This window comes from Canis lupus, chromosome 20 (genome assembly GCF_048164855.1).
Source record: "Canis lupus baileyi chromosome 20, mCanLup2.hap1, whole genome shotgun sequence".
NCBI classification, from domain to species: Eukaryota; Metazoa; Chordata; class Mammalia; order Carnivora; family Canidae; genus Canis; species Canis lupus.
Genome location: NC_132857.1, coordinates 43806147 through 43830198, shown reverse-complemented (window position 1 = coordinate 43830198; position 24052 = coordinate 43806147). Strand labels below are relative to the sequence as shown.

The following is a 24052-nucleotide window of genomic DNA, read 5'->3' as shown; positions in this document are numbered from 1 at the left end:
TTTATAAGACATTCAAAAAGTGTAATAATAATATCCTAGTTTATTTTTACCTTCCAAGTCTAGAATATATGGAACTAATGTCTCTTAACAGACTACTTCACAGAATACTGCTCTGACCCATCTACATGGAATGCTGTCAGGTGTGAGTAGTGCTTAGAACAGGAGAGGGCTCTTCACCAGGTCCAGGCTATGGTTCAAGCAGCAGAACCTATGGTTTTAATTATATTGGTGGAAAAGGTGCCATGTGGAGTTTATAGGAGGCCTCAATAGGAGAATCATAACATGGTCCTCATAGCCATGCCATCTAAAACAGAAAACTATACACCATTCAGTAAATAGCCCCTGGCTTGCTACAGGGCCCTGGTGGAGATAAAGCACCTAACTACAGGATACCAAGTGACCATGTGGTCAGACCTTCCCATTATGTGCTGGGTTTTGTCAGATCCACCAAATTACAAGAGTCAAAAGCAATCTATCATTAGATAGTAGGTGGTACATTTGGAACTGGGCATGAATAGAAAAAGGCCCAAGTAAGTTAGATAATCAAGACTCTCAAGAGCCCCTTGTCATCACTACTGGTGCTCCATTGCTCCTCAGCTCAAACTTACGACCATGTATGGGGTAGAAGGGGGAAAGGAGATTCCTAAGACCAGTTGGCAGAGGAGGAAAAGGGCCATATTTGATACATGGTTGGGCTGACTTGACAAGTGACTGCTGTTATACACTACTACCACTCAAGAGTGGACTTGAAAGATTTGAAACCCTCCTAGTGGACAGTGCCTCTGGCTATCTGTTTTGTTTAGAAGGAGAAGTGGTCCTAGGTAAGACTATACATTCGTTTGTGGGTGAATAAAATGGCTATGCTGATTCGTCAGAGGCTGGGAAAGAGAAAGATTGGAAATTGGGAATAAGAAGACTTATTAAAAAGGCGTATGCACAAAATGTAAAGATCTTAATATCACATGTTAATGCCCAAGAGAAAATAATCACCATGGGAGAGGCACTGGTAGACAGAGTAGCTGGGCCAGTTGATGTCAGCCAGCCTCTGTCATCAGCCACTGCAAGGCTGGCACAATAGGCTCTTGAAAGAGTAGTCTGGTGGCAAAGATAGTGAATATGCGCCCAGTATGAATTTCCACACACTAAAGCTGATCTAATTATTTTCACTGCTAAATGTCCTGTCAATGACAGAAATCATCTCTTAAGAAAACCAACCCTTCACTTTTTAGCAAGTTGATTATGTTGGACCCTTCCACCCTAGAAAGGGCAGAAATTCCCCTTGACATACTTAAGGTGTAAGTTTTCCTTTCTTTCCTTTTCCTTTTCCTTTTCCTTTCCACAAAAGCTCATCTAGTAGCAGTATCCAGCAGCTTACAAATTTTGATCTGTCACAGGGAATCCGACATTACAATTCATACTAAGAGTCCTACTTTATAGCAGAGCAGTAGGCACAGTACCATGGGATCTACTGATTAAGGAGTCTAGTTCCTTGTTAAAAATCTATGTGTGATTTTTCAGGCCTGGCCATAGGTGATTACAAAGACTTATTTGGCAGGCCTCATAAGGGAAAGGTGCCTTCCCCAAACCAGACTGGTGCATGGCCAATACATCATAAATCTGAAGGGAGATGCAATCAAAGACTCAGACCCCTTTAGCTGGTCACACTCTTCACATATTTACATTCCTAACCTTCATTCTTAGGTTTTTCTATCTGAAGCCTTGGGCAAAAGTCTTCTACAGGTCTGCTGAGACCTTGTAGAAGAGAGGAGGGGGATGTGCTCTGCAGGTACATCTTCACCAGAGCAAGCTTGTCTGAGAATCAGCACAACAAGCTACTCCCCCCCCCCACTCCAGAAGACCAGCACAAAACCCTTGCACCAAGTCTGTTGATCATAGAGTGCTGCAAAGCTTCAGCTCTAGGGGAAATAGAATTTAGTTTTCCTTTTTATTTTATTTTGTTTTATTTTATTTTTGGATCTAGTTTTTTTTTAACAAGCAGACCAAACACACCTAGGATATAGCTTCCCCTGTTCCCCCCGCCCCGCCCTGCAAACAAAATGACAAGAGAGAGACATTCACTCCAATAGAAAGAACAGGAAGAACTAATGGCAAGGGATTTAATCAATACAGATATAAGTAAGATGTCTGAACTACAATTTAAGACAACAATTATAAACATATTGGCTGGACTTGAAAAAAGCATAAAAGACACTAGAGAATCCCTAACCACAGAGATAAAAGAACTAAAATCTAGTCAGGCTGAAATAAAAAATGCTGTAACTAAAAAAAAAAAAAAATGCTATAACTGAGGGACACCTGGGTGGCTCAGCAGTTGAGTATCTGCCTTCAGCTCAGGGTGTGATCACAGGTCCAGGGATTGAGTCCCACATTGGGCTCCCCACAGCGAGCTTGTGTCTCTGCCTCTCTGTGTAATTCTCTCATAAATGAATGTATAAAATCTTTTTAAAAAAATGCTCTAGGGATCCCTGGGTGGCACATTGGTTTGGCGCCTGCCTTTGGCCCAGGGCGCAATCCTGGAGACTCGGGAACGAGTCCCATATCAGGCTCCCGGTGCATGGAGCCTGCTTCTCCCTCTGCCTATGTCTCTGCCTCTCTCTCTCTCTCTCTCTCTCTCTCTCTCTCTCTCTCTCTCCCTCTGTGACTATCATAAATAAATAAATTTTTAAAAATTAAAAAAAAAAGCTCTACCTGAGATGCAAACCCAAGTGGATACCATGAAAATGAGAATGGACAAAGCAGAGGAATGAATCAGTGATATAGAAGATACAATTATGGAAAATAATGAAGCTGAAGAGGGAAAGAAAGGTATTGGATCACAAAGGTAGACATAGGGAAAGCAGCAACTCCTTAAAGTGAAATAACATTCATATCGCAGGAGTCCCAGAAGATGAAGAGAGTGTTCAAGGGGCAGAAGGCTTAGTTGAGAAAAGTATATATAAAAACTCTCCTAATCTGGGAGAGGAAACAGACATCAAAATCCAAGAAGCACAGAGAATTCCCATTAAATTCAACAAAAGCTGGCCATCACCAAGACTTATCATAGTCAAATTCACAAAATACAAAGACAAGGAAAGAATTCTGAAAGCAGCAAGGGGACAAAAGCCCTTAACCTACAAGGGAAGGTAGATCAGGTTCACAACAGATTTGTCCACAGAAACTTGGCAGGCCAGAAGAAAGTGGCAGGATATATTCAACATGCTGCATGGGAAAAATATGCAGCTAACAATACTTGGAAAATATCCAGCAAGGCTATCATTGAGAATAGAATAGAAGAGAAGGAGTTTCCCAGACAAAAACCAAAGGAGTTCATGACCACTAAACCAGCCTTGCAAGAAATATTAAAGGGGACGCTTTGAGTGGAGAAAAAAATCAAAATCAACAAAGACTAGAAAGGATCAGAGAACATCACCAGAAACACTAACTTTACAGGTAACATAATGAATGGCACTAAATTCATATCTATCAATCACTCTGAATGTAAATGGACTGAATGCTCCCATCAAAAGACACAGGATGTCAGAATGGATTTAGAAAAAAAAAAAAAACAAACAACAAGATGCATATGCATCTACATGCTGCCTACACAAGAGACTCATTTTAGACCTAAAGATAACTGCAGAATGAAGTGAGAGAATGGAGAACCATCTATGATGCTGATGGATATCAAAAGAAAGCTGGAGTCGCCATACTTATATCAGAAAAACTAAATTTTCAACAAAAGATTGTAACAAGAGCTACATTAAAATTAAAGGATCTATCCATCAAGAAGATCCAACAAATGTAAATATTTATGCCCCAACTTTGGAGCACCAAATATATAAATATATAAATCAATTAATAACAAACATAAAGAAACTTACTGATAATAACACAATAATAGTAGATGACTTTAATGCTTCACTTGCAGCAATGTACAGATCATTTAAGCAGGAGATCAACAAGGAAACAAGGGCTTTAAATGACACATTGGACCAGATGGACTTAACAGATATACTCAGAACATTTTATCCTCAAGCAGCAGAAAACACATTCTCTTTACACATGGAACATACTGGGTCACAAATCAGCCCTCAATAAGTACAAAAAGATTGAGATCATATTATGCATATTTTCAGACCACAATGCTATAACTTGAAGTCAACCACAAAAAAAAATTGGAAAGACTGCAAATACATGGAGTTTAAAGAACATCCTACTAAAGAATGAATTAGGTTAACCAGGAAATTAAAGAAAAAAATTAAAAAGTACATGGAAGCAAAGAAAATGAAAACAGGACAGTCAGTCCAAAACCTTTGGGATGCAGCAAAGGCAGTCCTAAGAGGGAAGTATATTGCAATACAGGCATACCTCAAGAAGCAAGAAAATTCTCAAATACACAACCTAACCCTACACCTAAAGGAACTAGAAAACTAACAGCAAATAAAGCCTAAAGCCAGCAGAAGAAGGAAAACAATAAAGATTAGAGCAGAAATAAATGGTACAGAAACAAAAAAAATCCCTGTAGAACAAATAAACAAAACAAAGAGCTGGTTCTTTGAAAGAATTAACAAAATTAATAAACCCCTAGCCAAATTTATCAAAAAGGAAAGCAAAAGGACCCAAATAAATAAAATCATGAATGAAAGAGGAGAAATCACAACCAACACAACAGAACAAATAATTAAAAGAGAATATTATGGGGCAGCCCTGGTGGCTCAGCAGTTTAGCGCTGCCTTCAGCCCAGGGTGTGATCCTGGAGTCCCGGGATCAAGTCCCATGTCGGGCTTCCTGCATGGAGTCTGCTTCTCCCTCTGCCTGTGTCTCTGCCTCTCTCTTTCTCTCTCTCTCTCTCTCTCATGAATAAATAAATAAAATCTTTGAAAAAAATATTATGAAAAGTTATATGCCAACAAACTGAAAAATCTGAAAGAAATGGACAAATTCCTAGAGACATACAAACTACCAAAGCTGAACAGGAAGAAATAGAAAATTTGAACAGACCCATAACCAGCAAAAAAAAAAAAAAAAAAAACCTTAATCAGTAATCAAAAATCTCCCAATATACAAAAGTCCAGGGCCAGATGGCTTCCCAGGGGGATTTCTACCAGACATTTAAAGAGATAATACCTATGCTTCTAAATAAATAAATAAATAAATAAATAAATAAATAAATAACAAAAAACAAAAACAAACAAAAATACCTATGCTTCTCAAATTGTTTCAAAAAATAGAAATGGAAGGAAAACTTCCAAACTCTTTCTATGAGGCCAGCATTACCATGATTCCAAAACCAAAGACCCTCCTAAAAAGAATTATAAGCCAGCATTCCTGATGAACATGGATTCAAAACCTGGACAGCAACATGTAGAAGAATGAAACTCTATTACTTTCTTCCACTGTACATAAAAATAAATTCAAAATGGATGAAAGATCAAATGTGAGAGAGAAAATCATCAAAATCCTAGAGAAGAACACAGGCAGCAACTTCTTTGACCTCAGCCATAGCAGCTTCTTAGTATACACCTCCAGAGATGAGGCAAGGGAAACAAAAGCAAAAATGAACTATTGGGGCTTCATCAAGATAAAAAGCTTCTGCACAGTGAAGGAAATAATCAACAAAATTAAGTCAGTTTACAGAATGGAAGAAGATAGTGCAAATGACATATCTAATAAAGGGTTAGTATCCAAAATCTATAAAGAACTTATCAAACTCAACACCCCCCCAAAAAAACCAAATAATCCAGTTAAGAAATCAGCAGAAGACATGAATAAACACTTTTACAAAGAAGACATCCAGATGGCTAGCAGACACATGAAAAGATGCTCAACATTACTCAGCATCAGGGAATACAAACCAAAACCATGATGAGTTACCACCTCACACCTGTCAGAATGGCTAAAATTAACAATACAGGAAACAACAGATGTTGGCAAGGATGCAGAGAAAGGGGAACCACATTATTGGTGGGAATGCAAACTGGTACAGCCACTCTAGAAAACAGTATGGAGTTTCCTCAAAAAGTTAAAAATAGAACTACTGTATGACCCAGCAATTGAACTAGTAAATATTTAATCAGACAATACAAAAATACAGATTCAAAAGGTACATGCACCCTGATATTTATAGCAGCATTATCAACAATACCCAAACTATGGAAAGAGTCCAAATGTCCACTGACTGATAAATGGATAAAGAAGATGGGGTAAAAAAAAAAAAAGAAAAAAACAAACAAAAAGAAGATGTGGTATATAGACATAATGGAATATTACTCAGCCATCAAAAAGGATGAAATCTCGCCATTTGCAATGACATGGATGGAGCTAGAGTGTATTATGCTAAGAGAAATTAGAGAAAGACAAATACCATATGATTTCACTCATGTGGCATTTAAGAAATGAAACAGATGAACACATGGGAGGGGGAAAAAAAGGTGGGAAATAAACCAAACCATAAGAAACTCTTAATAGGAGATAGAGAACAAACAGAGTTGATGGAGGGATGCAGGCGGGGGCTGGGCTAGATGGGTGATGGGTATTAAGGAGGGCACTTGTTATGATGAGGATTAGATGTTGTATATAAGTGATGAACCACTGGGATCCCTGGGTGGCGCAGCGGTTTGGCGCCTGCCTTTGGCCCAGGGCGCGATCCTGGAGATCCGGCGATCCTGGAGATCCGGGATCAAATCCCACATCAGGCTCCCGGTGCATGGAGCCTGCTTCTCTCTCTGCCTATGTCTCTGCTTTTCTCTCTCTCTCTCTCTCTCTCTCTCTCTGTGACTATCATAAATGAATAAAAAATTAAAAAAAAAAAAGAACCACTAAATTCTACTCCTGAAACCAACTTATGTTAACTAACTAGAATGTAAATAAAAATTAGGAAAAAAAAAAAAAGAGAGAGAAGAAACTTTGAAGACACTTTTCCCACACCAACTCAGTACTTTCCCCCTCCTTCTACCCTCCACCTCCACCATGGAAGTGTCCAAAAAACTTCCATAGCTTTTTTTTTTTTTTTTAGATTTATTTATTTATTTGAGAGAGAGCGAGAGCATGAACATGCATATGAGTGGGGGAGGGGCAAAGGGAAAGGGAGAGAGAATTTTCGAGCAGACTCCCTGCTTAGTGTAGAGCCCAACTTGGGGCTGGATCCCAGGACCCTGAGATCATGACCTGAGCAGAAATAGAGTCAGCTACTCAACCTACTCAGCCACTCAGGTGGCTTTTGTTCAAGCCTACCTCAACAGTGAGGTAGCACTGATTTGCACTGATCCGCCTGGACCCCCACCACTCATCAGTCGATGGAAGAAAGTGCAACAAAGAGGTCTTTGCTTTCTCTGCTTTTAGCATCTTGCTTAATAACATTGTAGTAAATGATTTAAGGCTTTCATTTTGGGCTTGTTGTTTAAATCAGCTATTCAGACACTTGACAGCTCTGCTCTTTATCAACACACTTGAGTTTCCAACACTGATTCTATTACATTCTCCAACACTAAGAAGTGTGAAGCCTTCTGAATGATAGAGAGGCCTTGTGAAGGCATAACCAAGGTGCCAATGTGGAAATACTATGCATGGAGAGCACCACTCCCCGGACATGGTGTGTATATACCTTGAGTCAACAACCACTGTAAGATGCCCAGTGCCCATCAGGTGGAATACAAGGGTCCAGGATACAGGAGTTGGAAGGAACAGCCCTGCTCATCATCTCTTCTAGTGATCCCCTTGAGAAATTTGTGCTCCCTTCTCCACATCTTGAGACCCTGGATCCAGAGGTCCTGGTTCCAGGAGAGTGACACTTACACCAGGAGACACAATAGAGCTCCAGAAAAGTGAAACTATAGCTACTGTTCTGCCATTTTATAGGCTCCTCATGCCAAAAATTAGGAGGCAAAAAAGTCACAATATGGCAGGTTTAACGGACCTTATTGGCAGTAGCTGTTATGTACTGGGGGTAGAGCAAATCGTTGACACCAGATAATCCAGTAGGGCTTCTTATATGACCACTCACCAGATTTAGCCATGGCCTGAGAAAGGTATGGTGGTGACCAAAGACCTTTATCCCTTTGGATATGGTAGGTGCTCATTAAATATTTGTTGCATGATTGAATAAAGGAATTAATGGAACAAAGTATGAGGATTGCTGAAACTTTAAGGGCAGCAGGTAGCTTCTACTGCCCAAATAATCTTTCTCCATCAGCAGATTAAAACTTATAATTTTATTTTTTTATTTTTTATTTTTTTTTAAAACTTATAATTTTAAGGTCAGAACTGAATCCATTTGCCTTAAGGTTCTCATTTCACTTAACATGAAAATGCCCTTGGAGCTCAAGGGTGGCTCAGTCAGTTAAGCATCCAGCTCATAATTTCCGCTCAGTTCATGATCTCATGGGTCATGGGATTGGGTCCTGTTTCAGGTTCCCCACTCAACAGGGAGTCTGCCTGAGATTCTCTCTCCCTCTCCCTCTGCCCCTCCCTCCACTTTGTGCACACTCTCTCTCAAATAAGTAAAGAAAGAAAATGCCCTGTGCATTGGTAAGAAAATAAATTGGTACAGCTTTATTGAAAATAAACTTGGCAGTTTATGAAAATGTAGAACATCCATTCCCTTTCATCTAGGGCCAGCCCTTCCAAGAATTTATCCTCAAGAAATACACACACATACGAAGATGCATAATGCACTGTTGTTTCTAATGGGGGACAAGGGGAAGACGAAAGGGGAAAAAAAACTAACCTAATCTAAATAGCCATTGGTAGGGGATTGGTTAAGGGGAAAAAATTTAACCATGACTCTCCTCTTCCATCAATCAAAGATTATCTTGGGGCCTTCACTCCATTTCTCCTCCAGGATGTTTCTGAGAGGTATGAGCCAGTTCCTTAATGCAAGAGGGAAGCCTGAGAAGCACAGAGGACAAGAGACACAGTCAAGTGGCTCAGAGCCCACGTGGAACTGGAATGAGAGACAGGTGAGTCTGGGAAAATCTAACCTGATGCATAAGAGCATCTGATATAATGAAACGTATTTTTTAAGAATTCTCATCTGTTAAAGATACATTACATACAAGAATACTTACAAAAGAAATGATATGCTGTCAGAAATTTGTTCTCAAATAATTTGGCATCAGGAGAAGATGGTGGGCTTATAGATCCAACAAGATTGACTCGATGATGGGTGTATGGGGGTGCATAATTCTGTTCTCCCTTTTTTATATACTTGAAATTTTTCCATAATGCAAACCAGAAAATTTTAAGGAAATGTGCTCTTTTGTTTCTTAAATTATTTGAAGTCTTCCCAAGTTCCCAGTTTTAATCACTCAATAGAAATGTTTGGCATCAAGCCAAAAGATAACAACCTGAAAAAAACCCCAACCAAATCAAGGCAGAAAACTGCTTGTTCCAACTGGGTGATGTAATGTTTCCAGAATTCAGAGAAAAGAGGGAGAATCATAGGTGGGGAAGTCAGAAAGCTTCACAAAACAGGTGGGACAGTAAGGAGACAGGTCTAATAGTTATGAGCACATACCCCACAATGATACGGGGATTATGGATCCCCACAAATAGGAGTGCCAGCCAAATGAGCCCGAAATGTGTCCTCATAGCACAGTCCTTAGGGGAATGCACTCCTGTAATATTAGCATTTGATCTTGGGCTCTTCAAAAATTCCTCAGAACTCCATCATTTCTCCCAGACACACATCATACCCATTCTTAGTCTCTGCTCCCAGGTGGCAGTGATGTTTGTGATGCCCTTCCTAACATCCGTCTTCTACCAACCTCCAACTGCTAGTCCTAAATAAAGCTGAGGTGCAGAATACACCCACTTCAGCAGATGGTGGTGTGTGGTTTTGCAGTTTGCAGTGTGGTGGGCTAACCAACCCTTACTGGTACAGAGGGCTACAGTGGCCCTCTTTGGCTGAGCACTCATAAGCACACTCAGTGCAAGGTTTCACATACACATACACACATTACATACATACATATAGTACCATAATGAATTTTTATTATATAAATATACTTTTATGGAAAACATTTTAGACAGTTATAATTAATCAGTCCTGAACAGGGTTAAATAATAGGATATGAGTATGATATATGTGCCAGGCATATTTACACATAATATCTCATTTAATTTTTTACAACAACAGCCTTATAAGCAGGTATTATTATTATTATCCCACAGATAAAACCCTCTTGAGTAAGTAGCTTACTCAAGATCACTTAAGCGTGGAGTCAGGATTCAAGTCCAGAACTCCTGTGTTTAACTGTTTAAGCTATACCATTTACTCCGCACACAAAATATCCTTCCTGATATGACCAGATTCTGGTGCAGAGTTCTAAATGAGTACTCCTTTATTACCCACACCTGTAGAGCAAAATACCTCCCCCATATTTGCCTTTGGGGAGGAGAAGTGGGATTAGTTAAGGCCAAGATCCTTGGAGAGAGCTGGGCTATATGCGGGGAAGCTGCTAGCCCATCTGGTAGCACTGTGGAATCTAGAACAAAGTTCTCCTTCCTCCATGGCGAATGGCTGGAGTCGGACTGGATTCCAGCAGGTCTGGACCTTGCCTACCATAGTTGGTGAGCCTGGCCATAAGAGTGGAAGGAGTAGTGAGAAGCCTCCCTGGAGTATGACACACATCTCACCACAAAAGCTGGGGCCCATAGAGTCTCCCCTCTTCTCCTGGGTTGCCAGAGGGAATGAGTAACTGCTGACTTGGCTGGCTCTCTCTCTGCCTGCACTCTTGCTCCAACAGCTAATGGTTTCAAAAGCACCAAAGCTTGTGTCAAGGATCTCAACCCAGGGTAGAGCAGATCCCTCACAATCCACTCTGTCATTGCAGCCCAATGTAGTAAAGGGTGGCCACCAGTCAGTCAAGTTCCTCACCTCCATTTGCCCCCCTGCAATCTAACTCCCACCCCCTTCCGTGTCCCTGAAACTCTTTCCACCATGTTCAGTTGTTATCCTCTGGGGACTGCTCTGCAGCATTCACTACTGACAAGGATTGTTTCTGGGATCTTCTCTTTTGACTTTTGAGATTCTCCTATTTCTCTGGCTGTTCTTTCTTAGTCTCCCACATGGCATTTTCCTCCTCAGCCTCTCTTTGACTACTGGTCTTCTCTAGGTTTCATGCTTGGATCTGCCTTTTCCCTTTCTTCAGATGCTTCCTGGGTGACTGCATCCATTTCCAAAGCTTCCCCATCATCTCTTCTGAGGATCTCTGAATCTGTTTCTGCTGCCCAAATCTGTCTCTTCTAAACTGAGAAAAAAAAATTAATTTCAACACACCTTTGTTACACATTTTTTAAATGAAGTGCTTTCATTTTATAATCTTTTAAAAATAGGTTTTCAGCAAAATCTTGGAGCTGAAGATTTTGGTCATCCAAAGTCTGGAAAATGCCCACCATTTAACTCACTAAACAAAGACCATCTTTATTTTAAATCAGCTTAATCATACTTACTGTTTCTTAGTACCCAACTTCATTTTTCAATTCAAACAGATGAGTTAATACTTGTTTCAAGAAATAGTGTAATAACCACGGGGAGACAAAATATGGAAAGCAATTTGTAAAGGTGATGATTAAAAGCAGTCAAGTCAATATTAAAATAACGCAGATACAATGTGACTAATGTATCCATTTTTATAACAGCTATAAAAACAAGAGTAAAGGTACATGTGGTTTCTCATTCTTTTAATTTATAATAATATACTGTAAGGTATAGTTTAAATAAATTATGAAGTAAGAAGTATGATGAAAGGTTTTAAATATTTTTTCAGTAACTGTGTGTATCTATAATTCTGATATTTAGCTTTCAGGAAAATTTAAAAAGTACCATATAAAAATAGATAAAAACTGTGATCATTCCTACTGCCTTCACCGCTATTTTTGATAGACATCATGATCAAACTTCTCATATGTAGGTAATTGAAAAGAAAAGCAAATGATTAAAAGGCATTTCATCAAGTACTGCTAAAAACTTTGAAAACTAAAAATTCAGTCGCTAGCATAAAATTTTCTTATTTTGTTAATAAACAGTAGGATATATTAAATATTTTTATAAGATGGGGCTGGCTATATCTGGAAAAAATACCTCATAGTATGTTTGATAAATATCTTATTGAATATTGCACCCCAGCTAAAATAAATCATATCAAGGTTTAATCTGCTAGCTTGATGCAAAGTAAGGTAATGTGTTGGTAATTCAGGAAAATATTACAGCTTGATTGAAAAGAATCAGCATCATTAATCTGCACTGCTACAGCTGTGTGAAGGAAGGTTCTTTCCCAGCCAAAGATACGTCTCTGGGAAAATAGCCCTTTCTTATTGAAATATAGTTGACGTACAATGTTGTATTAGTTTCAAGTGTTCAACACAGTGACTCAACTCTATATGTTACTCAGTGCTCACCGTGATATGCGCAGTCACCATCTGTCATCATATGTTATTACAATCTCATTGAGTATATTCCCTATGCTGTACGAAAGTTCATCACCATGATCTATTTGTAGCAGAAGTCTGTACCTCTTGATCCCCTTCACTGATTTCACCCATCCTCCACCTCCTTCCCCTCTGGCAACATCTGTATGATTCTATTTCTGTTTGTTCATTTGTTTTTTAGATCCCACATATAAGTGAAATCATAGGGTATGTGTCTTTGCTTGATTTATTTTATTTAGGATAAATATTCCCTGGGTTCATTCATGTTGTCACAAATGGCAAGATCTCATTCGTTTTTAATGACTGAGTAACATTCCAATAGCCTGTATGTTTTAGAGATTCATTCTGAAATGTTTGCATAGGGAATGATATGATTATCTAGGATTTGCTTCGAAATTGTAAGGGAGTGGTAAGAACCATACTTTACCTGTGTGGTCTTCCTCCCAAAACTCATAACCATTGTTTAATCATGAGAAAAATATCAGACAAATCCCAATTGAGGTATGTTTTGCAAAATACCTGAGCAGTATACCTCAAAACCATCTATGTCGGGATCCCTGGGTGGCGCAGCGGTTTGGCGCCTGCCTTTGGCCCAGGGCGCGATCCTGGAGACCCGGGATCGAATCCCACGTCGGGCTCCCGGTGCATGGAGCCTGCTTCTCCCTCTGCCTGTGTCTCTGCCTCTCTCTCTCTCTCTCTCTGTGACTATCACAAATAAATAAAAATTAAAAAAAAAAACATCTATGTCATCAAAACCAAAGTCTAAATAATTCTTACAGACCAGAGGAGACCAAGGAGACATGACAACGCAACTTAATGTGGTATCCTGGCTGGAATCCTGGAAGAGTAAAAGGACATTAGGGGAAAACTACCAAAATCCAAGTCAGGTATGGAGTTTAGCTAATGGTATGTGCCAAAGTTGATTCTTCAGTTGTGATAAATGTCGTATAGTAAGATGCTACTAATAGGGAAAAATGGGCATGCAATATAGAGAACTCTGTACTATCTTGTACAACTTTTAATAAATCTAAGACCATTCTAAAATAGATTTTTTTAAAGATAATAGAAATAATGGAGAAGGAAAAGCAGAGAGCTATGTTGCTGGACCAGGAATGGCCATATGTTGAGAGTTACTGGGGCTATATAATGGAAGTCCATTATACTGTTCTGTCTACATTTGTGTATGTTTAAAATTCTCTTTTATGTGTGTGTATATATATAGTGTTGGGGATCCACAAAACCATCCTCAGTTTCTATAATTTGCTAAATTCAATAATTTGCTAGGAGGGTTCATAGGACTCAGCATATAACTGTACTCACAGCTATCATTTATTACAGCAAAAGGATAGAAAATAAAATCAGCAAAGAGAAAAGACACATGGTGCAGTCCAAAGGAGACCAAACAAGCAGTCTAGAGTCTTCTTCCTCTGGAGATATATGGAATGCATTTAATTGCACTGAAGCATCTGTGACAACACACATCATGCTATTTATCAGGAAGTGCATTAGAGAAGCCCAGAGTTTTTACTGGGATCTGGTCACATAGGCACCCTCTAACTAGCATATCAAGATTCCAGACTCTTAGAACAGATGAAGCATAAACCACATTGTTTGCACAAACATTTTAGACAGAGTGAGCCATCTTTATCATTTAGGGAAAGTGTCTTATCAGTGTAGGGAACTTTTACCAGTCAAGTTCCTAAATGCCAGCCAAAGGCCAACCTTGCAAGCAGGCCTTTCTAAGAATAGCAGTCTCAACCCTACACACAAACACACACACACACGCACACATACACAGAGGCATAAGACTCTCTGAGATATAGCAGAGAGAGGCTTCTTAACCCACACCCTCTTCCTGCTATGGAAAGTATCCCCACAACCCTCACTTGGATACCTCATCTATTATGCTGGGCCACAGGTGCATGTCTGAGGGAGGAAGGGAAAACCTGTGAGGTTTGGAGAGCTGAGAAGAAGAAATCCCAATTTTCTCAGTGGGCATAGCTCCAAACTAGCTTGGAACTCTGTACTTTTTCCTTGCTTTTTCCCTTCTGTGTATGAGACTAAAGTTCTGAGAAATCGACCCTAAGGATAGAAGAGAAAGAGGGCAGGAAGGAAAAATGGGAAAGAAAGATGAGACCTTAGAGAGGAAGAGACCAAATCAGGCCAGTAAACTGCTCGTGGGTATCTCCTGGATCCATTCTTTTTTTTTTTTTTTTTTTTAGATTTTATTTCTTAATTCATGAGAGACACACAGAGAGAGGCAGAGACACAGGCAGAAGGAGAAGCAGGCTCTTTGCTGGGAGCATGATGCAGGACGACTCGATCCCAGGAACCCGGAATCAGGATCATGACCTGAGCCTCAACCACTGAGCTACCCAGGCATCCCTCCTGGATCAATTTTTAGTAGTATGAGGGTTGTGACTGTCCAGTAGCATACCGAGTTTGAGGTTCCATACAAGTGGTGATATCCAGAATCTGGAGTTTGTGAAGAGCTGAGGAATACAGGGCTACAAGGGTTCCCATCCCCTTCAAATAAGGTAATACATACAATCTTAGATATACCGCAGTACATCAGCAATGAGCCTTTTTGTTAAACCTTGTATTCTGTGAAGAGTGTATTTATATGTGCATAGGGGTGTTAAAGAAATTACTGTAACTTCTGTCACCCTGTTTGGCATTAAGAAAACATTTTTTTCATGTGCAGAAATCTCAAGAAATGGAAGTGGTCCAAGTTTCTCTTAATCTCTTGCAGGCCCATGAAAGAGTACTGGTTGGTGACACACAAAGTAGGTGTCATCAGCACCTAGAAGCAATGGTGATGAGGGATAAAAGCAGGAAAACTTTCACATTTAGCCCAAAAAGCTGACCTACTGCCTCCTTAATATATATATATATATTTTTTAATTTTTACTTATTTATGATAGTCACACAGAGAGAGAGAGACAAAGGCAGAGACACAGGCAGAGGGAGAAGCAGGCTCCATGCACCGGAAGCCCGACGTGGGATTCGATCCCGGGTCTCCAGGATCGCGCCCCGGGGCCAAAGGCAGGCACCAAACCGCTGCCCTACTGCCTCCTTAATTCTGATAAGGATCAGAGAGATGCAGGTTGCTAGATTCTTAAAAGGATCTGATGACTGCTGATGTGGGAAATAAAGGCAGAAGAAAAATTATTCAATTTCCTTAGTACCTACAGCCCATTGACAAGTCCTTAAAACAGGCTCAACTGTAGGGACTCAACTCCCTCAGTGTTAATACTTTGCTAAGAGCAACAGGTAATGTTTTTTTTTTTTTTTTTTAGATTTTATTTATTTATTCATAGAGACACAGAGAGAGAATGAGAGGTAAAGACACAGGCAGAGGGAGAAGCAGGCTCCATGCAGAGAGCCTGATGTGGGACTCGATCCAGGGTCTCTAGGATCACGCCCCCGGCTGCAGGTGGCACTAAACCGCTGTGCCACCGGGGCTGCCCAGCAATAGGTAATCTTGGCCCAACCCCTAGGATCCTGTAAGTCTACTTTAACATAAAAAAATTCCTTTGGAAACCTCCTTTATTTCTACCTGCCACGATACACGTTGGCAATCATCCCCCCCAGGTATATGATCCACCAATATACAACTTGAAGGGTCTCACAACGGAGTTTTTACTGAACAGTAATAAATGACCTTTCCTACGAATAGCTAGACCCAGCAGGATCTGGAACAAGGAAATCTTGTTTCCAAAATACCTGGTAGGGTTACACCACCCCCAACTCCCTCCCATCTTGAAAGTATATAATGGGCCACTCCTCATGACCCCAGTGCAGCTTTTTCTCCTCCTGGATCCCGTCCCTGTGCCTTGATAAAATCATTTTTTTGCACCAAAGGTGTCTCAAGAATTCTTTCTTGGCCCTTGGTGTGGAACCCTAAGCCTTTGCTATCTCAACTGCCTGTACATCTCGCCAATAGTTAATATTCAAGCTGAGTAAGCACCGGAGAAATCTTGCGAAAGTAGTTTTATGAGCAGAAATTTGAAGAAAATATTTATGATCTAGTACTTCCTGCATGTCCCCTGCCCCTTGAACATTAAGCTTATAACCACCAGTTTCATGCAGCAAAGGTGCAGCTCTTCCAGCCTATGGGTCCTACCCCGGTGCTACTTAAATGCACTTGCTAAGCTGCGCCGTAAAACCTCTCGAGAATTCCTTCCTGACCAGGCTAGGCCAGTGATCCCACGACAACAGGAAAGAAGAGGGCCCCCCAAGACAGCTTCTTTGGGAGAAAGAAGGGCTCTGGGACCAGGCACTTAAGGGACTCACTGGAGAAGCAGCTCCAGAGGCTACCCAAGAACGGCCAAAGAGGAGAAAAAGCAAGAGGAACGAAGTCGGGGAAAGATGGCCAGAGAGAGTAAAGAAAATCCAGAGGACCTAAACCAACAGTTGCATTCAAGGGAGGAGTCCATCAACGACAGAAACCTCGCTGATTTCCTCGGGTCGGCCCCAGCCACAGTGACTCTGCGACCCCTGCTCCCTGGTGACTTGACACATCTCTTTGGGCTCCTGGACGGTTGCAACCGGTGATTTACGATTTCCTCCAAACACACAGCTCGGGCAGGTCTGGATCTTACTCATTTTTCTCTTCCACGGAGCCTTTTGTCTACTGCTCGATGGGTATCAGTGAAACGACTTGAAGAACACCTGGAAATCCACGTGAATCCCGACGCAACCTCCTAAGCTGCGCCAGAAACCAAGCTGCCGGCCCCCGGCCGCACCGCGCAGGCGCAAAGGCCGAGCCCGCGGGGCTTCCTCCCGGTCTTTGCATTTGGCGCGAAATCCCGGCTCCGGGGGCGGGGCCGAGGGAGAAGCCGCGCTCATTGGGCAGGTTTGGCGCGAAACCCGCGAGCTCTCGCGCCACGATTGGTCGCGGCCGCCGCCGGGGGCGCGCGCCGAGCGGCAGCGTCTGCGGGGAAGCGACCGCTGGCTGAGGAGCGTGCGGGCTGAGGCCCCTCGGCGCCGGCGGCCATGGACCTCGGGGCGGCGGCGGAGCCGGGCGCCGGCAGCCAGCGCCAGGAAGTCCGCGACGAGGTGGCCGAGAAGTGCCAGAAGCTCTTCCTGGATTTCCTGGAGGAGTAAGTCGGCGCGCGCCCCTTCCTCGCGGAACTTCCCCGGGCCGCCGTCCCCACTTCCGGAGCCCCGTTCCCCGGGCGGGCGTGGGGGGGGGGGCGCGGCCGACGGGAGTAGAGACCCCCGCCTCCCCCCCCCGAGCGCCTGGGTCCCGTCCTTCTGCCGTCCCCGCCCGTAAGGCCGGCGGCCCCGTCGGCCCTGGGCGCCTCGGCGGGCCCTGGGGCACCTCGGCGGACCCTGGGGCACTTCAGCGGGCCCTGGGGCACCTCGGCGGACCCCGGGGCACCTCGGCGGGCCCTGGGGCACCTCGGCGGACCCTGGGGCACTTCAGCGGGCCCTGGGCGCCTCGGCGGACCCCGGGGCACCTCGTTGGACCCCGGGGCACCTCGGCGGACCCCGGGGCGCGCAGGGTAGGTGGCAGGCTCGGCCCCGAGGGCACCCGACGGCCAGGCCGCTGCCGTGCTGGGGAGCCGTGCGCCGAGAGGACGCTCGCGGGGACCCGGGCCCGCCCGAAAGCGTCGGGGGCGCGCTCCTTCCTCGCGTCCCCCTCCCTCTACGCGCACCTCCCAGGGCCTCCCAGGCTCCTGGGCCCTCCTTCCTGCCGCTGCCGCCCCTTGGGTTTCTTAGTGCAGATGCATCACTTCTTTTTTCCTGAGACTGTGGACTTCCGAATGTCTTATGAAGTCCTCCTTTTTTTTTTTTTTTTTTTTTTTTTAAATTGTAAGACATGCGTGACATGGATGTTACATGTTATGTTACATCGACCTACAAAACTTCCCAGCTAACTTTTTTTTAAGAGTAGAGTTGAGTGGCGTTAAGGGCGTACGTGGAGCTTGTCAAGCAGCCCTTGGGTGGATCGGCGCCGGCCCTCGCGGCAACTCCTGGGCTTCCCAAAAGTTGACACTCTGCGACCCCTAAACCGTCGCTCCCCGTTCCCCCCACCCTGCCCCCAGCACCTGGCAGCCTTCCTTCATCCCCCTTAGTTCAGATGAATTTCACTGTTCTGGTCGCCTGGTCTGCTTGGAGTCGTACCGTATTTGTTCTTTTGTGACCAGCTTATTCCACTTACCGCTGTAACATCCTCAAGATTCATCCCCCTATACAGCATGGGTCAGAATCTCTTTTTAAGGGTGAGTAGTGTTTCACTGTGTGCCTGTACCCCTTCCTGTCCGTTCGTTCATGGACGCTTGGTTTGTTTTTTTTTTTTTTCCCCACATTTTTACTATTGTGAATAATTCTGTCTTAAGAGATCCTGATATATCCTGATATATTTATTTATGTTTTTTTTTTTTTTGAAGTTTTTCTTTATTTATTCATGAGAATCGCAAAGAGAGGCAGAAACATAGGCAGAGGGAGAAGCAGGCTCCCATCAGGACTCATGTGGGACTGGATCCCGGGACCCCAGGATAACAAACACCCTGAGCTGAAGGCAGACACTCAACCATTGAGCCACCCAGGTGCCCCAAAATTCTGATATATTTAAAACAATAATTTAATTTACGTTCCCTATCTCTGCCGGACAGCTATTTATCTTTCAAAGCCTAGCTACAGACTCAGACTTCCTTTGTCAAACCCTATAAGCTTTTTTTTTTTTTTTTTAAGATTTTATTTGTTTATTCATGGGAGACACAGAGAGAGGCAGGCTCCATGCAGGAAGCCCAACGCAGGACTTGATCCCAGGTCCCCAGGATCACGCCCTGGGCTGAAGGCAGTGCTAAACCACTGAGCCACCGGAGCTGCCCCAAACCCTATAAACCTTTAAGGCAACATCAATCCTTTCTTCCCTTAGGCTCCTAAGGCGCCATTTTCCGTTATCTCTGGTGTAACTTGCTATATCTACCTGTCAGCCTCTTTGTCTTGAATGTAAATCTCATCCTTAACCCCACCTGGCTGTCACACCATACTACATAGGTCCTCAATTAATGTTTCATCTTAACAAAGAATATAATTGTTTTCACTGCCTTGCAGTACCATACAGCTAGGTGCTAGGGATAATGATAAATAGGACAAATAATCACTGTATTTGGGGAAGGCGGGGAATGTTAACTTGCCCTCAAAATTCCAACTCTGATTTGCCCTTGTTTATGGAATAAAGTCCCAAATTCTTCACAGCTCCTCTTCCCAGTTTCATCCCACAAGCAGCCTGCCACCCTCCTTCTTCCTATACCTTTTCTGACATTGCCACTTATTTATCAACACCTATAGCCAGCCAGTCTAACCACTACTGGGATTTTTTTTTTTTTTTGGTGATTTTGTTGTTGTTTTTTGCTTTCTTTCAAATTCTAAATGTCTTTCAAGGCTGAATTCCACTGTCCCTTTTGAAATGCTTGAGGCGTTTCTGCGTGTTCTCCTAGAGCAGAATTAGTTTATAATCCCACAGCACATTTCTTGTACCTCTTCCTTTTTTCCCCTTTATTTTATTGTGAAAAACAATAAAATACATAATCTCACTTAACATGAGATCTACCCTCTTAAATTTTTAGCTGTACAATATATTATCATTGACTTTAAGTACAATGTTACACAGTGGATCTCTTAAGACTTATTCGGTCTCATTTGGATGAAACTTTATGCCTATTTATTAGGACCTCCACATCTCCTCCTTTGCTCTAGCCTCAGGCAACTACCATTCTGCTGTCTCTGTCGATCTATTTATTTAATGTAAGCTCTGCACCCAACCTGGGACTTGAACTCCTGACCCTGAGATCAAGAGTCGCATGCTCTATCAACTAAGCCAGCCACCTGTCCCCATTCCACTTTGACTATATGAATTTGACTATTTTAGATACCTCATTCAGGTAGGATCATACGGTATTTGTCTTTCTGTGAATGGCTTATTTAGTGTAATATCCTCAGAGTTCATCTTTGTTGACACATACAGTAGACTTTCCCTTTTAAGGCTGAGTACTGTTCTGTTGTATGTGTATACATTTTCTTTACCCAGTTGTCATGGACGTTTATTTTATTGATTTATTTATTTTAAAGATTTTATGTATTTATTCATGAGGGACAGAGAGAGAGGGGCAGAGACCTAGGCGGAGGGAGAAGCAGGCTCCATGCAAGGAGCCCGATGCGGGACTCAATCCTGGATCCCTGGATCACGCCCTGAGCCAAAGGCAGGTGCTCAACCACTGAGCCACCCAGGCGTCCCGTCATGGACATTTAGATTGTCTTGTTAACCTCTCTGTAGTAGGAATGTCTCTCAAGAGAGTGTCAGTCCTAGGTCAGGAGTGACACCATCATTTTTAGCTTTAAGTATCTAGGGCATAATGCTTTGCAGGTAGATGTCCAGTATATAACTATATTTAAACTGCATTTCTTGTTTTAATATTTTCTAATCTTAATTATATGTAACAATAATTTTAAAATAGTTGGCATTTTTATTACAAAATATTAAATTAAGAAATGCAGATTAGAACCTGAAGCCCACATTTTTCTGTGTTCTGGGCTTGCTGCAAAGCATTTTACAGACATTCTTCTTTAAACTTCAGAGTAGAGGCACCTGGGTGGCTCAATCAGTTAAGCATAAGCATCTGCCTTTAGCTCAGGTCATAGGCCCAGGGGGCCTGGGGACAAGCCTTGCATCTCTGGCCCTGCATCTGCCCTGCAGTGGGTTCCCTGCTCAGCAGGGGAATCTGGTAGTTCCTCTGCCCCTCCCCCTACTCATGTTCCCTCTCTCTCTCCTTCAAATAAATAAAATCTTAAAAAAAAAAAAAAAAAAACTTCACAGTAATCTAATGAGATAAAGCAATGTCCTAATTTATTTTTATTTCTCTAATAGGGAGGAAACCAGATAACTTGCCCCAAGTTATATAATTAGTAAAATTAGCCTGTCTGACCCTAAAACTGATAGTTTTTAACCAATACACTGAATTATGAGGCATTTAGATTATTTTTTTAACCACCTAAAAATTCTTTTTTTTTTTTTTTTTTTTTTTTTAGAATTGTATTTATTTATTCATGAGAGGAGCAGAGACATAGGCAGAGGGACAAGCAGGCTCCCCGGAGGGAGCCCAATTCGAGATAGGGATCACGCCCTGTGCCAAAGGCAGACACTCAACCACTGAGCCACTCAGGCGTCCCTTTACCACCTAATTCTTAAATTTAATCTGACTTGCATGTATCTGCAGGTTCCAGAACAGTGATGGAGAAATTAAGTACTTGCAGTTAGCAGAGGAGCTCATCCGTCCTGAGAGAAACACATTGGTTGTGAGTTTTGTGGACCTGGAGCAATTTAACCAACAACTTTCTACCACCATTCAAGAAGAGTTCTATAGGTATGGCATATTAATCTTCTTTACTTTAAATAGATATGAAGCCTGTGAATCCAGCTTTTCTTGGACTGGGTTTGTTCATTTGGGAGGCAGAAGGGCAGCTGTCTCAGAGACCCTTTGATAGAACCAGTGGTTATTTTAGTATTGCTCTGCACTAATTTAGACCTTTGTGTACCTGAATATTTTTCACATGCAAATGTTGAAAACCTTTTTTCTATGTAGTTTTCCCAAATTTCCAGAGGATTGCTTACTTTCAGGCATTCAGTGCTATTACTGTGTCATTCATTTGATCCTTTCCTTTGCCCCCAGGAGTAGGTGTTTTGAGAAGGTGTGTGGATCCTGTTCATGATCAGGGGTGTCTTTAAAGTAATGATACCGTTCTTAAAGTTTAATCTTTTTCTGATTATAAAAGTAATGTGTATATTATAGGAAATTTAGAAAGTAGACATAAGTAGAGGGAATACATACATAACTATGGATAGTGGGATTACGTATATATTCCCACCATCCATAGATAACCATCATTAGCAGGTCTGCAAATGTGGAGTTTCCCAAGGATATTCTAGCACATTTCATTGTATTTCTGAGTATATGTAACTATTGAGATCATGCTGTGGATGTAGTCTCTGGTCTTTTCACTTAACAGTATAACATACTGTTCCATGTCATATAAAATCTCTTGAAAATATTTTAATAGCTGGTATTTCTTTTCTTTTTTTTTATTTTTATTTTTATTTATTTATGATAGTCATACAGAGAGAGCGAGGCAGAGACACAGGCAGAGGGAGAAGCAGGCTCCATGCACCGGGAGCCCGACGTGAGCTTCGATCCTGGGTCTCCAGGATCACGCCGTGGGCCAAAGGCAGGCGCCAAACAGCTGCGCCACCCAGGGATCCCCTTCTTTTCTTTTTTAAAGATTTTGTTTATTTATTCATGAGAGACCGAGAGAGAGGCAGAGACACAGGCAGAGAGAGAAGTGGGCTCCATGCAGGGAGCCCAGTGTGGTGGGACTCAATCCTGGGATTCCAGGACCATGCCCTGGGCCAAAGGCAGACGCTTAACTGATGAGCCACCCAGGCGTCCCGATAGCTGGTATTTCTTTGGGCAGAAACTAGACATTAATAACGTAGGCTTTCATTTAATTTTTAATTGCTGTATAAAATAAAAAATATCTTTTTATGCAAATCTTTGTCCGCACTTGGATTAAATAAATGTGACAATCTGTATAAATAAAACCAGGTTAAAATAAACATTATGTACAGTTGGGAAAGAGAAATGAAGACCCAGGAGTAAGGAAAGACAGCCCTATTCCTTTACTTGGTGAACTGAGAGATAGAAGACTTGTTTCAATGTTTCTAATCATATCTGATCATCAAGAATGGTTGTGGGATAAGCAGCAGGGTTTATTGAGATAGTACACAGCAGGAAGAGCTGTATTGACAAGTGAGAAGGAGATAGAAAATCCAGGCTGGTGGTAGAAACCCCCGTACCCATACCTCATACACAGGCCATGTAGCAGTTCTGTCTGCTGAAAGTAGCTCATTTTTCAGAAGCTTTCCAAATCCCACTGCTTAAATCAAGCTGCAGCAACTGCTAGGAACTTCTATCAAGACACTTCAGTCTAACCAGTCAAGTGAAATGTTTCTGCCAATGTGCTCCATGTCTTGAGCGCACAAATTTCTCCCCTCATCCATTTCTTATCAATCAAGAATTAAACCTAAAAGAATATACCAGGCCAGAGACTAGTATGGGAGACTGTCTTGTTGGATCGTAAACCACCTAGATTGTTGAATCTTGGACATAAGAGTGACCTGCAGTGTGGGTGCTAAATGATTTTTTAAAGATAGTGGATTTTTGGGTATAGCATTTCATCTTCGTGTTTCTGTTGTCTTAGATCTGTGGGGTAATAGGAGAGGATTGGAAGAGGCTCATAACCCTAGACTAGGCAAATAGAGGTGTCCTGTATAGTTAAGGGTTGGTTATAGCCAGATGAAATTGTTTAGTCTAACATGAAACATAAAGGGGGCCTTGGTAGGTCTCTTGAAGATGTCATGTGATTTTTGTTCATTTGTTTGCTTTTCAGAGTTTACCCTTACCTATGTCGGGCCTTAAAAACTTTTGTCAAAGACCGAAAAGAGATTCCTCTTGCCAAGGATTTTTATGTTGCATTCCAAGACCTGCCTACCAGACACAAGTAAGAAAGCCTTCTTTGAAAAAGCAGGAATTCACCAAACAGTATAGGCATCAAT

The 24052-nt window shown here is 42.1% G+C and overlaps 1 protein-coding gene across 1 annotated transcript in view; it reads left to right on the top strand.

Annotated features, from left to right (window-relative positions):
• The first annotated feature begins 17359 nt into the window (after positions 1-17359).
• The window catches only part of MCM6 (minichromosome maintenance complex component 6), a 33417-nt gene continuing 26724 nt past the window's right edge, over positions 17360-24052 (top strand). The window contains exons 1-3 of the mRNA XM_072789041.1: positions 17360-17534; positions 21660-21806; positions 23887-23997. Of these exons, the coding sequence (XP_072645142.1) occupies positions 17428-17534; positions 21660-21806; positions 23887-23997 (365 nt within the window). The 5' untranslated portion in view covers positions 17360-17427. The remainder of the gene's footprint in view (positions 17535-21659; positions 21807-23886; positions 23998-24052) is intronic.